This window comes from Eleginops maclovinus, chromosome 10 (genome assembly GCF_036324505.1).
Source record: "Eleginops maclovinus isolate JMC-PN-2008 ecotype Puerto Natales chromosome 10, JC_Emac_rtc_rv5, whole genome shotgun sequence".
NCBI classification, from domain to species: Eukaryota; Metazoa; Chordata; class Actinopteri; order Perciformes; family Eleginopidae; genus Eleginops; species Eleginops maclovinus.
Window position 1 is genome coordinate 19,715,042 of NC_086358.1, and position 17,242 is coordinate 19,732,283.

The window sequence follows — 17,242 nt, forward strand, 5'->3', positions numbered from 1 at the left end:
GGTTGGGAGTTAGCCCACAGGTGTTTCCTTGCTAGCAAATTGGCTAACAATTAGTCTTTTTACAGCCGCCAGTGTTTTAGTTGTGAACACCTATAACTCAAGCTAACTAAAGTTGCTAGCCAGACACCAGTCTCCCATTGCTCTGGCTAGCTGGCTAATCTTTCCTCACTGATTTTCCTCCAGAATTCAGGCAGCTCGTAAATATGAGGTTAATGTGCATATTAAACAGACTTAAGAGTTAGCTACATTGTTTTATACAAACATTATTATATTCTGCATTATAGTAACGAACACACATATGTTTGTTTAGACATGTTCAACTTCCATTAGTTTCTTTAAGACACCTGCTTACTTATCTCGCTAAGTTATCCCAACATACATCCCCTTGTGTGTGTATGGCTGTGCATTGGACTTCAATAGTTTCGTTTGTGAATTACTTTCCTTCTGACAACATAATATTGCTGGACTCACTTTAAAAACCTCTGTCTATAAACACGAGGCTCTGACTTGAAATTGCCTTTTTGTAGACAGTGGAATGGATGAGGTTGTATCGTATGTGGTATTCGGATTTGCTGACTGCTGGTGAGCTTGTTGTATACTATAAACCTACAGTAAACAAAGAGACCTGGCAAAACTGGCTTCAGTAGGCGTTAGCACATCTGTGCATAATAATCAGAGATGGGAGATGTACTCAGATCTTGTACTTGAGTAAAAGTAGAAGTACTCAGATCTTGTACTTGAGTAAAAGTAGAAGTACTCAGATCTTGTACTTGAGTAAAAGTAGAAGTACTCAGATCTAGTACTTGAGTAAAAGTAGAAGTACTCAGATCTAGTACTTGAGTAAAAGTAGAAGTACTCAGATCTAGTACTTGAGTAAAAGTAGAAGTACTCAGATATTGTACTTGAGTAAAAGTAGAAGTACTCAGATCTTGTACTTGAGTAAAGTAGAAGTACCAGAGTGTAGGAATACTCTGTCACAGTAAAAGTATTCTAAATGTTCCTCCAGTGAAAGTAGAAAGTACTCTCCTCTAAATGTACTTAAAGTAGCGACAGTAAAAGTAGTCTTTGTTTGATTGGTCCATTTCAGAATAATATCTCTGATATGTTTTATAATGATTGATCATTAAAGTGTTCTCAGAGCTGGTAAAGGTGCAGCTAGTTTGAATGGCTTTGTATACTGCAGGGTAGCTGCTGAATTTACTCCAGATGAACTACAGTCTGATTTAAGGGCTGATTATATTTACCATCATTTATCCAGATCTGTAACTAAAGGGATTACATACATGTAGTGGAGTAAAAGTACACCATTTATCTTACGTGGAGTAGAAGTAGCTAAAAGTTGAAATACTTAACTAAAGTACAAGTCTCAGAAAATGGTACTTGCAATACTTGCGTAAATATAGCTACTTTCTTTACACCTGTGACAATAATGGCAACTTGAAGCCTTTCATTTAGCAAGACAGCAGTACAGGAAAGAACATGATCATGAAGTTGATGGATAAACAAACTGTGTATATCAAACTGTGACGTTTCTTCTAACATCACTAGGTGAATAGTAGTTGCCGAAAGTGTTGCATAATTACGGAACTTGAGCAAGGTGTGTCTCCTAACAGGTATGTTAGTAAGCCCGATGACTCAATGGTCTGGTTTCAGGAGTGAGTAACTGGTGTATTTGGGGAGGGAGGTGGGGGATACACGAGCAGGACGCGTTTCACCAGTTTGGCTAGTTTCAGAAAAATGAACAACTAGATCTAGGATAAAAACTGCATTATACAGCAATTACAACATGGCTTCCAATCACCAAAAGCATGTGAGCTAAGTAAACATGTACTTTGCTCACTTGTAGTACCTGTGTGATGACTTATGTGAGTCATCCTGTTTAACCTGCATGCTCATCCAGTATACTGTAAATTTAACTTAGTTCCTCATTGAATTCTTGTTGTTTCAACAAAAGTTGAATAGATAGTCGAGCACAAGCAGCAAAAAGTCCCAGAATGAGGTCAGGACACTGCTGAAGGACATGCTGAGTCCTTCCAACGCCACCTGCAGCAGCTCCGCACTAGCCAAACAAAAAGCCTTTGTTCTCAGGAGACTTGGGGCTATTACACCTGCATGGTAAAGTCCACCTGTAACTATTATGGAGGCAAAACAAATGGCCTCTCCCAAAGTATTGCAAGCAATGAGTTGCGTTTTGAGCAAAAGCAGAATTTTTTTCAGTGTTCCAAGGTCTTGAGCAGTGCAAATACAGGTAAGACTGTACTATTGTTGTGTTCAAAGAAAAAAGTTTGAATAGGAAAGGTAATTTATCTAGCCTTGCACTGTTGAGATGTCCTTTGCTCTTAAACTTCAAACGGAGCACGGGGCCCAGACTGTCACGCTGTGTTTATTGCTGTTAACTGTTAACTTGATTCCTGTATTACCTCTCTCAATGTGCAACGCATTATCTGGCAGGAAAGGATGTGTTTTCTGTGGTTTGATAATGAAATGGCATAGTAGGTGGAAATGCGATAGAATATCCTCCTGCTTTTCAGCTTTACAGCAGATATGTGGGGACAGAGCTCATTATAGATGTATGCATGTCATAATGACTTGGAAAAGTAATGGATGAATTATTTCTTTTTTAAAAAGGATAAATCATTACATGTTGAATGACTCTTCTATCAAAGTCCACATTAAAACCCACAGGCTGTTAATGTGTGTAGGCTATAAGCACATCCTGTACATTCTCTATGCCACCCGCTCTTAGAAATTAGACCTTTTAATATCCAGAGTGGGGCTGCATCCCTTTTAGAAAATATGTATCCTCATTCCGATTTTTTATTTGTATCATATATCTATATGTCAGTTAATTAGATATGTTTGGGTTTGGAAGCTGTAAAATACACAATTGTTTTCAAACCACTATCCTTAACAATGAATTGATAAATATTGGAAGATTAATGTATAATGCAATACAGGGCTGGTTCCAGCTCAGTTGCAGCCTTTCTACAGGCTTTATTTGTAGCAAACATAACATTAAACAAGATATGATTGTACAGTAACATAACTCTGTAATAGCTCAGTCCGTACGAACTCCGATTCTCCCTTAGGCCAATGCAGTGTACATTCCAAGTCCCATCTCAGACCAAGTATGGAGTGTGGACTGGTAGTCTTAACTGTGCCAGTTCACATCCTTAGCACTGCTGAGGTGTCCTTGAGCAAGCACCTGACCCCCACACTTACCCCGGGTGCTGTATAATAGATTAGTTGCATAATTAACCCACTATGGTAATGATGACAAGTTGCTAGTGTTGACAGCTCGACACTGTAGATGTTTAAGCTACAGACATGGATGTGGTCTTGACAATTAAGAAAACCTTTCAAAGTAGCCAACAAAATATTAAAAGGAGACATTTTATGATTCTAAAGTATTAAAGTAATGCCAGAATGAGTCCTTAACCCCGAAAGGATTCAGCATTATGGTTTTTAGACATGTTTTTGATTAGCAGCTCAAGTAATTCTCACAGTATGATGTACTGCATGAATAATTCAGTAAAAACCCCACTGTCTGAAGCTTCTATGTCTTTCTACAAAAGAGCGATTGCTTTCAAGTGACTAATCGAAACGACTTAATGTCATAACGTATAACAATGTGCGCCGTTTAGCTTAGTGACTGTGAAGTCATGTAGTTTTTTGTCCTTCAATTACTTCTGGCCAATAACGATGCCCTTTATATATAGAGAAGTGCTGTTTATACATGGAGATCATTCACAAGTGTAAATATCATAAATGTTAGTTTTGCTCAGAGCTCATTTTCGCAAATTCCTATAAAAAAAATCCATTCTGTTTGTTGCAATGCTAACTTACAATTCGGCCTACAAACGTACGTAATTACTGCACCACTATACTCTATGAATCTCCCCCCGTAATCAGTCATATCCTGCAGAAGTTGTTCTGTGTGTCAGACCTGACATGGCACCACATCATGCTGATTTCTATTGTTCAAGGTACAATTCACCTCACTGAATTAAAGGTGGCCTGTTTTCCCCACTGTCCGGGACACACTGAGCCTGACTAGTGTAAACGATCATCCCCCCTCTTCCAAGTTTCACAGGAAGAAGGGAGAGAGTCGGTGGGAGATACGATATCCTGCCAGCCACACCCGAAACTGACAAGATCTCGTGTGTTTTCTTAGGGATAGTGGAAGGAAGCATTTCTGTCATGTTTGCTGCGGTGGGGATGCCAGACCCCTCCTTTTGCTCTGCCTTGTTAGCTGCATTCTCCTTTAGAGATACACAGGAAGGCTGTTTCTTTCTGGCAACTATGAACTGTTGCAAACAAACCTGATGGTTTCATTTTCATGCTACTCGAATGACCGCTCCCTCACACTGTACTCACCCGATGCATATCGAACTCTAACCCTGCTGCACATCATCTATTGCTGCCTTTAGAGGAATCATTTTCATCAACAGAACCTAAAGTATCTCAAGTAGCTCAATGTCGCAGAAAAGTATCATGATCTAGCCCTCAGTCAGTCATACCCACAGGATTTTTGTACTAGGGTGGGTTGTCCTCAGACCCTTTTCCCACTGAAATGAGTTCTCTCTGAGGTCTGTGCTGGGGCTAGTGTTAGTTCCCAGTTGGTTCAACTTGCGAACCTTTGTAAGGAGGCCGATTCATGATGTCACAGCAAAGCTAAATTGAATCTGACGCAAGACTCCTCCACCAACTCTCAAACCACTTACTACTGTTCATCTCACTCGCCATGAGATATCGTTGTTAACGTTAATCTAGCCGGTGCTGGATGGGCACCAGCTAGTGTCCTGGCTGAAAGAATGTTGGTAGCCAAAACTGTTTCCGAAGTATGCTCCTGAACTGTCACTGGCTTCAGTGTTAAAGCACTATAGGGGGATTCTGAGGCAACGACCCCCTGAAAGAGTGTTGTTAGATTAAAAGAAGAAATGGTGCACATTAACCCTTGTGTTCCAAAGCTGGTACTGGTCATGGTGTTCGCGGGTCAATTTTGACCCATGATATAACTTCAAAAATGATGACTATCATCCAATATTGTTTTTACTACATAACTAACTTATCATGCATTCATAACCATACAATCCTGTTGGAATTTAATTTGTTGCCCCCAAAACACATGGCATTAACTTCCCTATAGTGAAGACAGTGGATAATGATGTTATCTGACTGATAGAGTAGAGGATTTGGAGACAAGGTGCACATTGCAAATACATTTGTGTTACAGTGGAGGGTGGGGGTGGGGTGTCTAAAGTCAAGGATGAATCTTGATTGGGCCAAGTTTGACCCAGAGTTACCCACAACAATGTACTGCTGGGTCTTCCGTGACCCGAACACCAAATGGTAACACTTTTTTTGGGGGTGGGGGTCAGACTTTACTAAAATTGTCCAAATCAGTTTTGGAGTGTTTATGGCGCTGCCTTGGAGGATATCATGAATCTATGTTCTGTTAATGTAAACTAGAGGGTAGTTATTATATCATTTTAACTTGAAACGACCGGAAAACAACATAAGGGGTTAAGAGGTTGGACCTAAGAAGAACTTTTGTAAAAATATTTCAGGTTAGTATTTTTATGCTTGGCTATCAAACATGATGCTTGTACAGAATAGATATATAAATCTAATCTGCTGCCCTCATATGCATGTAGATGCACGTAGACATTCAACACTGCACATCACACTGCATAACATTTTACACACACATCTCTGTTCTGCAGACTGTACTTACAGTCTAGTGTTCTTTATATTCTGAAATTGTCGTTGTTTTCACCGTGCACATGACTTGTAATATTGATGTAAACAATGTCAAATAAAGTCACACCCATAAGGCATGATGAAGGTGACTGACTCTGGGTTTTACAGTCTGGTTAGTGTGGTCGCGTATTGTGCTGCAGATCGCTGATGCACTGACGACAGCCAGACATCCTGTTGATAAGCGGAAAATATTTTCAGCCTATAATGACATTGGCGGGGCAAATAAGACAATGGCAGGCTGCCACAGTCTATGTAATTAATGGGAAACAGTGGTGTGTGTGTGTGTGTGGAGACATTTAGTGATCATGTGTGCAGGCCAGATCTCTGCTGCTGTCAAACAGGCTCTGCTCCACCTTTGTCAATGTCGTTTTGTTTATACTTGCATTTTTTTACAAGTTGTTAGGTGTCTTTAATTGAATCGATCAGATGTCACTCACAGCTTATTCATCTGGAGAACTTTTTTCTGATTTGAAGGAAGTGGCAGCATAGCTTTGCAGTCGGTAAGGGGAATGTTTTGGATGCATGGCATTTCACTGCCAATCTTTGAAGCACTATGTTAGCTATGTCGCTGACAGACGCAGGCCATGTAGCAGCTCTGCTGGTCGAGCCGCCTTCTCCTCAGGTTGTTATTGTCAGGTCCAGGCATGTTTATGCACATTTCTTTCCTCCTCCATCGACTCCCTGCTCAACTCAGATGCCTTGCTTGATATGCTGGGAATTTGATGACATCACTGAACTGTGGGATGAAAGATAACAAAAAGTCGTCTTGCAAACTAAGCGAGGACATTTGGGATGGTATATTGGACACCAGAGACTGAATGAGACTGTGTGAGACGAGTCAATAAGCCAGTGAGATTAGCTATCAAAGGTAAATACTGTATGGTACCTGCCAGATGAGCTCACTGTAGATCAAACAATGTGACCAATGTGGCGTCAGATGGAGCATTAACTCAGTTACTGCTAAACATTTTCCCAGTTCATTGCTTGCCAAGTGAAATTCCTGGGAAAAATCTGTTGAAGAAGTGGGACACGTCACTGTGCAGGGCTCTGCTGAAACTGGCCTGATTTGCTGTGTTTCTGCAGCTCACTCCTGACCTGCCATTGTTCTTCATATCAAGCCTGAAACCAACCGGTATTTCCCTGTCTCACCAAGTACCCTGTCCACAGTTTCGTCAAAGAACCTTTTGTATTGTATATTATTATGTTTCAGCTCCCTGTAAAGATGTTAATAGTTGTAAAACAGGCAGTGTAGAACACTTGAATTCCATACATGGCTTGACCTATTTGGATAAGTTTTTTAAAAAAAAGGTAAGCTGAGGTTTTAAGAACTTTTAAGAACACTGAGGTAGAGAAGAGTTTTAGAGAAACAAAGCACAGTTTAGAGTTGTGTTTAACTTTGTGCTGTGTATATGGAAAAAGTCATCGTGGATAAAGTTCAGACTTTTCTAATATGGATCACATCTAGTAATGAAACCCACATTTTAAGCAGCTAATCAGGCTTGAGGCTGGTTCAATTGTTACAATGCTAACCTTTTCATTTAGCAAAGATCAAAAATCCCATGGACAACAAACAATGTGTTGATTCATCTGACGTTTTTTTTTTACTTTCCTAAACAGCACATTATTTTTACTAAAGATGTGACATTTTTCTTTCCTTTTGTTTCAGGGAAAGCAATAAATCTTCTTTCAAAAAAAGTATTTAACTCTTCTTGCTCTACGGCACGCTATAGAACACTGATGTCCTAACGATACATCTGTCAATCCTTACACACAGGTCCAGTCTCTGCTCCAGAGGGCTGTGGCTACTCCTGCCCTCTGATAAAAGTTGGAATGTGTCTGCTTAAGGATAAATCAAAACACTTTTGTGCCATGAAAACCCAGGTTGTCTGGTTGTGGTATGTCATATCATAAAGGTTATTGCACTAAAGGTAGAAAAAACCCTGTTTTAAATAATTAACAGTGAGCGGTGGTTTAAGTCAGACCGTACAAGACTTTGTTAAAGAGAGCAGAGGAGGATGTAATCTAGCTGTCTGAACCGACAGCCTTAAACAGCACTGCAGTCGACATAATTGTGACGTTCATTCCCAGCCGTGGCCCTTGATAAGTAGCTTGGGTAGAAATAACACTTGAGTGCCTTTTTAATGAACGGGTAATGTGTGCTCTAATGTCTGTGAGGTTACATGAAAGGCCACAATTAATCTGCTATTAGAGGAACATCTGTGGGATTAGCGTGTCTGAAGACTGCACCTGATGTGTAGCATGTGCTCAATACCAACCTGAGCTTTCCACACTGGCTGTTAGCATCACTGTTTACATGTGAGCGTGTGTGAGGGCTGTGTTCCTTCTTCTTTCCATCAGCAGATTCTACTCGCTGCCCTTAGAAGCCTAGGTGTTTGTGAGGGAGACCTCCTGTGCCATTTTGTTTGAACTTGTCATTAACAAAGAGAAACATTAAAGCTTATATTTGTTGGCTGTGATCTTGTCGTTTGTGCAACATCTGGGCCGGCTGGCAATACAATTGTTTGTTATATAGTTTAACTTCTAATAGGCAGTTTAGAGCATTCTACAACAGAGCTGCAATAACGTGTTGATTTTAAATAAAAAGTAAATTGACAGTGAGGTAATCGATCCAATCAATCAAAAGCGCGATAATTTCGATCATCAGTATCCAAGACTCTGAGAACGTTCATTTCTTTTGTAAAAAAAAGTAGCTTTCTGGTGCTGCAGAAGCGGCCTGCCACATTAAAATTTAGCAAATGCAACTCATTTTTCCCTTTTTAAAAAAAATAATGTGTCATTGTGGGGAATAAAAATGTTTGGTAAATGAGCAAGATATAAGCTTGGTAATGTTAGTGGGTTTTTTTAATTGGTGAAGGAAAATTGTAGTGTTAATAAAGCTTTTAGTTTTTTACTGTGGTATCCAATTGGTGTAAAGGAGAGTGGAATATCACTGGTATTGGTCTCTCGTACACACTGGCTTAAATAAATTATAAAAAGGGGAAAATATCCTAACAGAGTAAGGGAATAACTAATAGTTTTGTTAGGAGTTCATATGTAGACAAGTATCTGAGCCCAGTCCAGAGCAGTGGCGGCAGACTCGTTGAGGAAGCTGGATCTGGAAACCTGTGACACAGCCCAGCAGTGAGTCAAGGTAGCAGTGCTGATCTCAGGGGAATAACAGAGCTGGACCGATGCAAATGTGCCGGCTAGACGGAAAACTGACTCATGGTGCTGACCAATGTCACAGACTTGGACATTGAGGATTGTGTGTGTGTGTGTGTGTGTGTGTGTGTGTGGGTGGGGGGGGGGGTTGTGCCCTGACTGACACCTGGCCCTTATCTTCAGTTTTGCAGGGGCAGCAGGACCCCGCCCACTAATTTGTGTGTGTGTTCCAGGTGCCAGACTCCTCCTCTGGAATTCCTTTCTCATCTTCACATTTCGGCCACCTGAGGCTCCATAGATTCCAAGCTTAGGGCGGGATCATATGTCTTCGACATAATATCGAATATCGACTTCCACTTGTTTGTGTATATAGATGATGTTTTTGGCCTGATGTCACCTTGGTCATGTGACTAACTGAGATCCTATACCAGGAGACCCTGTAATATTAGTGACCTGTAGATCATGGTCAGGTTTGCTGCCGTGTTTTTTGGATTTAAGTAATGTGCATTGGTCTGAGAGGTGAGTTAATTTTAACAATGAGAGGAAATATTTTATACACGAGTAAAGGAGAAATTCACATTCAACTGATTGTTGATGATTCATGGTAGATTTGAACAACAAAAGATATACAACCAGTTTTTCTCATGTATTTGAAAGATTTTTATTTTTTACGATATGTTATTTCCCCTCTTAACTTAAGAGCATAGAACACGGTCTGGAAGAAAATTGTTTTACATTTGTCATTCCATTCGATCACATGTGAGGCTGATCATTCCTGAGCATTGGGTTTGATTACAGGGGTTTTTGTGGAAAATTAGTATGAGGGCGCTAAAGTCACTTCCAGACAAAATTACTGCCCGCCCCCTTTCCAGGGAAAATACTGCGTTAGAGCAAAGACAATAATAGCTTGTTCATGTCTTAAAGTTGTGAGTCATATATTGCACCTCAAACAACAAATGCATCCAGAGTTACGGTGTCTTTACTTCGTCTACAGAAAAAAGGAGAGTAAAAGAAACTTGAATTCAGAAATCTCAGTTTCAGTGTAAGCCCGACTGAACATCGATCTTCTATTTATTCAGAACTCCGTAAAACAAAGCAGTCTATGCCTTCCTATTGTCAATTTGACAGGATTCTCATATTTATGGTGTATTTATGCAGTTTTTGACAGACAGAAATATTGTTTTCTGGCATCACTTAAACATTTTACGGGCAAAATCTGCATTTTGGTATGAGGGCACAGAGACCCTGTTACCCAGTTTAGACAAAACCCTGGATTTCATACATGCGATACATAATGAATGGATAATATGAATGCCTTTTTAAGAGCTAGAAATGGTTCCTGTGCCTCGAAACTAGACACAGTTACTGGTATAAAGACAGCATGCAGAATGTTCTTACTGTGCCGGTGTTAGTTAAACACTGCAGCTCTGGCAGGGATCGCCGAGCATTTATCAGCTCAGTGCACGTGTGCAGGCACCCTGTCATGCACCCGCTAACAGCTGTTAAATCGACTGACAGCTGATCACATTTGAATCAGCTTGTTTCTCTTATAATACATAATACAAATATTTTCACATGCACACAAAAGGCTATATGTACATTCTTGGAAATTACTTGAGAACATTTCACCGGCTCAAATGTTAAACGTTTTTTCTCACATTAGTGTCCTGCTGTTGAATCCAGTCAACTTTAATAGATGAATGAATTACTAAAAATGTAATAACTCTAAATAAGGGTAATGTCATATCACACATGAAATGGTATTTGAATATATCTGCTTCGCTGAACCCTATCTAGGCCACTCTTTCCTCTGACTCATGGTGTGAGTCTTGAGGTTGGCATGTATTTAGAGACAGGACTGTCCCAAGTGGGCGTCAAACACAACACTTAAACACTTGACGGGGGGGGGGGGGGGAAACCTGAACCCCACATTGCTCCTGATGGCAGACTGAGTGTGTGAGTGTTTATTACGTGTTTATAGACTTCACAAAATGCATGTTTGAAAGGGGCTTTAATAATCTTTCTGGAAAGGGGACCAGACGAAATAAAGTATCAATGTTCTCCCACACTGCTCATACAGATTTAACTAGGAAGCCAATAAGACAAATCTGTGTGCCAAGGGAGAAATTCATTAATCACAAAGACATGTGAACTCTCAACCTGCTTGCAAACTTCTATTTATGACTTTTGCAACCCAAAAACATGCTGACCACTGCCTGCTGACACCAACATACACACTCTTACAGTCCTTCCTCTCTTTGTGTCCTCCCTGCAGCGAGCTTCAGTGGGCCCCCAGGCTCCAGGATGAAGAGGTTCAGGAGACACGGCCAGGAGTCCCAGAGAGACCGGCTCAAACAGGAACTCTTCCAGTTTAACAAGGCAAGTGAAGTGTACTTAAAGAAGCAGAACGGCTTCCTGATATTGGCACGCATCTCCCTGAGCCGTTCCTCTGTGATTGCTGCTAAACTGTGCAGAGCTTTATCTTTTATTTACGTGTGTCTACTCATAGCTTGTTTACATGAGAGCTTAATATAAACCATTCAGTTCATCCTATGCATACTCTCTGCACACACAGTAACGAGTTACACATAAACAATGCATTATTATTATAATAATAATAATAATACAACATAAGATTTATATAGCGCTTTTCATAATGCTCACACACAAAGGGCAATATTAAAAGATGGGGAGGTTAAAAAGATGAATTCTTATTTTAAATTAAAGCTAACTTCACTAGTTGTGAGAGGATTTGTTTGTCAGAAGTCTATTTTTGAACTCTATTTGGATTTATTTACTTTCTTTTTCAGTGTGTTATTTTTGTTTTTAGCCTTCATTTTGAAGCAAATTGTAAAGTTTGAATTGTGCTTTAGGCTAAATCACTGATCACCTCTCTGACTGTAATGATGATTGCTGCAAAATCACTGCTTTTGATGCATTAGGTACAGGTGAGGAACCAATGATAATTTAGTAATAAGTACTATAATATTAATAATAATAATAATAACAATAATAAAGCTTTATTTATACAGCACTTTCCATATAGCACGTGCAGCTCAAAGTTAAAAACAAACAACAATAAATTCCCCTCAGATCAGATGTTTTCAGATTCATGCAGCATAGCCACAAAATATAATATTCTAACAGGAAAGATTCCTCAAGGAAAAATGAGACACCAGACTAAGTAAATCAATGCAATGATATAAAACTCTTTGAAATAAAAGCAAACATGTGGACAATAAAATGTAAAAGGATGATAGTAATAAAACATTCATAATTATAATAAAGGTTAACAATATTAAAAGACCTACTTAAAAGGAACTGTTGAATAAATAATACAAGTTAAAACCCTTTTAAGACCAATAAAATAAATAAAACAATATAAAAGTAGGTAAATTATGAATAGGAAAAGCCCATTTAAAGGCAGGTGTCGCTAATCTAAAAAGATGTGTCTTCAGCTGTTGTTTAAAAATGAATGTGTGTAATGGTCGTTTATATGGATTCTGTTGTAGTGCCATGTAAACGATGCTTTAAGACTGCTGGGTCAATTAAATGTATACATCAACAGGGGATTAAGGGTTAGTCTTCATTCATTTATCGCTAACTGTGTCAAATTAACAGATTGAAGATTCAAAGGTTTATTGTTATATACACAATAGCTACAGTGTAGATTTAGCAAGGAAAATCTGAAGTCCAAGGCTCACACAACAATGCAACATAAATATAAACAAGACATGAACAATACAAAATAGTGCAAGAAGAAACAGAACAGAAATAAAATATTGCAAGAGTATGTTGCAATACATTTAGTAATTAAAGCTGGTTTTAAAGTGCACTGATTGTGGTGTAACAATTCATTATTTTCATCCTGCTCGATTATCCAACACGTTAACCAAAGAAGAAGTCCTACACAGCTGCTCCACCTGAACAATACTCTGCATTCACCGTCCTGTCAGAGGAAGTGACAGCAGGGTTCATGTTTCTCTTATCTGCTATCCTTCCTATTTCTTGTCCACATGCTGTTATCTTCCCTGTCTATCCTGCCCGACATTGTCTCTGCTGTCATTGTCTCACCCCCTCCCTGTATGTCCCCTTTCTCCCCTCAGACGGTGGAGCATGGATTCCCCCACCAGCCCAGCGCTCTGGGCTACAGCCCCTCCCTGCAGCTCCTGGCCATCGGCACCCGCTCCGGGGCCATCAAACTGTATCCTTCTGAGTGTAAACACTATCTGAGCGTCATGTTTGAACTTGAGGCAGGCCTTGCTAATGATTGGCTGTGACGCGGTTGAATCCATGTCTGCGGTCGTACCTGCGCCAGGTGTTTCATTTTCCCACGCTGTTGCTCAATGCGCCTGCCACTCATGCGGCGGAGTCCGTGTAGCCTTTCACACAGTTCTGCAGCGGAGCCAGTCGGTACACTCTCCCCATTCACACACACACATACACTGGTTTTGATAACCTCCTCTCATTAGGATCATCCATTCACACAATGCAGCAGATTGTGGGCACAGATGAAGGGAAATCTTTGAATGAAATGTTCTGAGTAACAGTGCTGGGTGCTTCGAGCCAGAGAACAGAGCCGCTCCTGTTCTGCTCATGAAGGACACAAATCATTTGATGATGTGATTCCTGCATAGGGAGGGATCTCCACACTGAGGTCAGGGTCACATAAACAATGAACATACTGTTTGTATGTTTGTTTTTTAAGATGGTTAGAAAATCATTTTTTTCTCTTCCTGTAAAATGAAACATATCTTAAATGACTCCTCTTTAACTCGGGGGCGGTTACTAAATTGTATCCAATCAACTTAACCCTGCCTATCATATCAAAAAGCACTTAACTGTGCGGGAAGCTAGCAGGGCAATATCATAGTAGCAGGTGTGAGATTTGGATTTCCACTGGCAAAACTGATTAAGTGTTATTAAAACATACACTATATAGATACAAATATTGGGACACTGGTATATGAGGATTTTTTTCTGGGGTTGGCCTCGGCCCCTTAGTTCCAGTGAAGGGGTTTCTTAATGCCTCCTCTCACCAAGTCATTCTGGACTATTCTATGCTTCCAACTTTGGAAACAGTTTGGGGAAGGCCCTTTTCTGTTCCAGCATGACTGTGCCCCAGTGCTCAAAGCAAGGACCATAAAGGCGAGGACAGATGAGTTTGGTGAGGAAGAACAGGACTGGCCCACACAGAGCCCTGACCTCAACCCCACTGAACACCTATGGGATGAACTAGAAGGGAGAGCCAGGCCCTCTCATCCAACGCCAGTGTCTGACCTCACAAATGCTCTTCTGGATGAATGGGCAGACATTCCCACAGACACACTCCAACATCTTGTAGAAAGCATTCCCCGAAGAGTGGAAGCTGTTGCAGCTGCAAAGGGGGGGCGGGACTTCATATTAATGCCAGAGAACTTGGCATTTAGGTGTAATGTGTAGGTGTCCCAACACTTTTGTCTATATATTGATGACTAAATATGTTTGAAGTCATTGAAAATACCAAGCTTTTTCAGAAAGGGACACTCCTCAGCCTTGGTTGTACTATCTGTATCTGTGACTATTGCTGTTTCTTCAGGTTCTTATCAGAATCAGAATACCTTTAATCGTCCCACAGACATTTTCATTATTACAGCAGAAAGAGCCAAAGACAGCTTAATGTTACATCAAGATACTAAAAAAATATATATACAAGAATCACACAATTTACAAAATGCACAAAAATAAAAGTATAGCAGCCAGATATGTATTGCACAGTTATTAACAGAACAGGGGGTGTTATAGTCAGTGTTGTAATATGTGGGGGTCTACCAGGGGCCATGATGGTTATAGAGTCTGACCGCTGCAGGAAGGAAGGACCTGCGGTAATCTCTCCGTGAGACACAGCAGCCTGTCGCTGAAGGAGCTGCACAGTGTGCAAGGGGTGGGACACATTGTCCAGCAGGGAGGACAGCCTGGCTGCCATTTTCCTGTCTCCCACCACCTCCACAGTGTCCAGAGGACTCCCCAGGACAGAGCTGGCCTTCCTTATCAGTCTGTTCAGTCGCTTCCTGTCAGCAGCTGAGATGCTGTTGCCCCAGCAGGCCACGCCATAGAACATGGCTGATGCAACCACAGAGTCAAAGAAGGTCTGAAGGAGTGTTATCGGACCAGTCCAGTTTGTTTTTCAGATGAACACCCAGGTACTTGTAGGATTTCACAATCTCTATGTCCACTCCATGATGTTCACTGGTGTGGAGGGGGGATTGCTGGCGCCGTCTGAAATCCACCACCAGCTCCTTGGTCTTCCCTGCGTTGAGCTGGAGGTGGTTCCTCTGGCACCAGAGGATGAAGTCTTGCGTCAGCTCCTTGTACTCCCTGTCGTTCTCGTTGGAGATGAGGCCGACGATGGCGGAGTCGTCAGAGAACTTCTGCAGGTGGCAGGTCGGCGTGTTGTGTGTAAAGTCTGCAGTGTTCAGGGTGAAGAGAAACGGTGCCAGCACCGTCCCCTGTACTGCAGATGATGGTGTCTGATTGACACTCCCTGGTCCTCACGTACTGTGGATGGTTGTTGAGGTAGTTCAGGATCCAGGAGGTGAGGTGGTGATCCACCCCCGAGAGCTGCAGCTTGTCTCCCAGGAGCAGGGGCTGGATGGTGTTGAAGGCACTGGAGAAATCAAAGAACATGATCCTCACAGTGCCCCCAGCCTTCTCCAGGTGGGAGAAGAACCTCTGCAGCAGGTAGATGACAGCGTCATCCACCCCGATGTCAGGCTGGTGGGCGAACTGCAGCGGGTCCATTGATGGTCTCACAAGGGGCCGAAGGTGTCCAAGGACCAGCCTCTCCAGGGTCTTCATCAGCTGCGATGTCAGCACCACCGGCCGGTAGCTGTTGCAGTCCTTGGGGTGAGGGGTCTTTGGCACGGGTACCACACAGGACGTCTTCCACAGTAGTGGTACCCTCCCTTGCTTCAGGCTCAGGTTGAACAGAAACTCCATAATCTCACAAAGCTCGTCCGTGCAGGATTTCAGGATCCTGGAGCTGATGCCATCGGAACCCGAGTGAATATTCTGGTATATCTGTCTGTTGTCACTGTAGCACCAATAGCACTGTATCCACCATATATGGAGTTTGTCCTTAACCAGTGCTCAGGTATGGAGCTCCAGGTGTGGAGTTCATGGGTCTGCATGATGAGAACGCTGCTGTCACACAGGTGCACTTCCTGCCCCACCAGGTAAACCAAAGAACATGTTTAGAAGAATTGTATATTATGCATGTGTCACTTATTAAGTACCCTGCTCTATAGGGCTGCCCAGTAAAAGTAATATATGTGATGAATATTGCGAATTTTTAAAACAGTTTTTCAGCCAGTATTAATCGACGGCTGCTTATGTGCAGGTTGAACTGGTGACTCTGCTGGATGACAACAGTCTGCACATGTGGACGTTGAGAGCTCACAAAGGGCTCTCTGAACTCCTGGAGATAGGGCGCTTCACTCTCACTGGACCTCCTGGGTAAAACACACACACACACACCTTTTCTAAATCCATTCCTCTGCAGGTAGTTGTCAGGAGTGAAGCTTTTGCACTAAGGAAAGCTGAATATTTTTGGACATTGATATTAAAAAATGGCACTACTCACTATTTTCTGAGATTTTATAAACAAATTATAATTTATATACAAACTGCAGCTATCCTTAATTCATTAATGTGAGCCCTCTTCTCCTCCTCAGTGCCCCCCCCAGTGTGACCCGAGTGACGGCGGTGCTAGCTCACTCCTCCGGAGAGCTGCTGCTGCTGGGGACAGAAGGAGGACACGTGTTCATAGTGGAGGTGCCCGGCTTCAGAGAGCTGGAGGAGAGGAACATCAGCCTGGACCAAGTCGCCAGCAGGTCAGGAACCACAATGCACTGCATATCCTGTACAGCCTTTACAACACATTACCATAAAGATAAGATATGTTTCTAATAGTAAGGAGGGAGATTTCTGTGTAACCGTCCCCCGGTCCAACAGCATTTATAGCATCCATTATCGATGTGTTGATGATGTCACTCCAAACTTCGTCTAGCCAACAATTTACCAACTTACTTTGGAAATGGAGCCGGAAGGTTTTGCTCATCGTGTTATCTGTAAAACTGTGTCAGTTAGGAAATAAACACTATGGCAGAGGAGGGTGTTGGTTAAATGATGTGGCATTATGTTCCAGAGCAGCACAATATAAACCAAAATGTTATTTTTTTCAAATTTGGCACTTAACACATCAGAGAAACAATTAACTTTACTTAATAACTGCAATCTAACTACATTTAGATTAATCTGTGCACACCAGATAAATGTA

General features: G+C 41.5%; 1 protein-coding gene across 3 annotated transcripts in view; it reads left to right on the top strand.

The window, feature by feature from the left end:
- The window catches only part of llgl2 (LLGL scribble cell polarity complex component 2), a 32,124-nt gene that overhangs the window by 311 nt on the left and 14,571 nt on the right, over positions 1–17,242 (top strand). Inside the window, exons 1-6 of one of the 3 annotated variants that reach the window (XM_063893252.1) lie at positions 1,998–2,248; positions 11,201–11,304; positions 13,032–13,129; positions 16,058–16,139; positions 16,304–16,419; positions 16,638–16,796. In XM_063893252.1, the coding sequence (XP_063749322.1) occupies positions 2,113–2,248; positions 11,201–11,304; positions 13,032–13,129; positions 16,058–16,139; positions 16,304–16,419; positions 16,638–16,796 (695 nt within the window). In that variant the 5' untranslated portion in view covers positions 1,998–2,112. Of the gene's footprint in view, positions 1–1,997; positions 2,249–11,200; positions 11,305–13,031; positions 13,130–16,057; positions 16,140–16,303; positions 16,420–16,637; positions 16,797–17,242 lie in introns of those variants that run through there. The other 2 variants (XM_063893251.1, XM_063893253.1) reach the window with 2 other exon arrangements.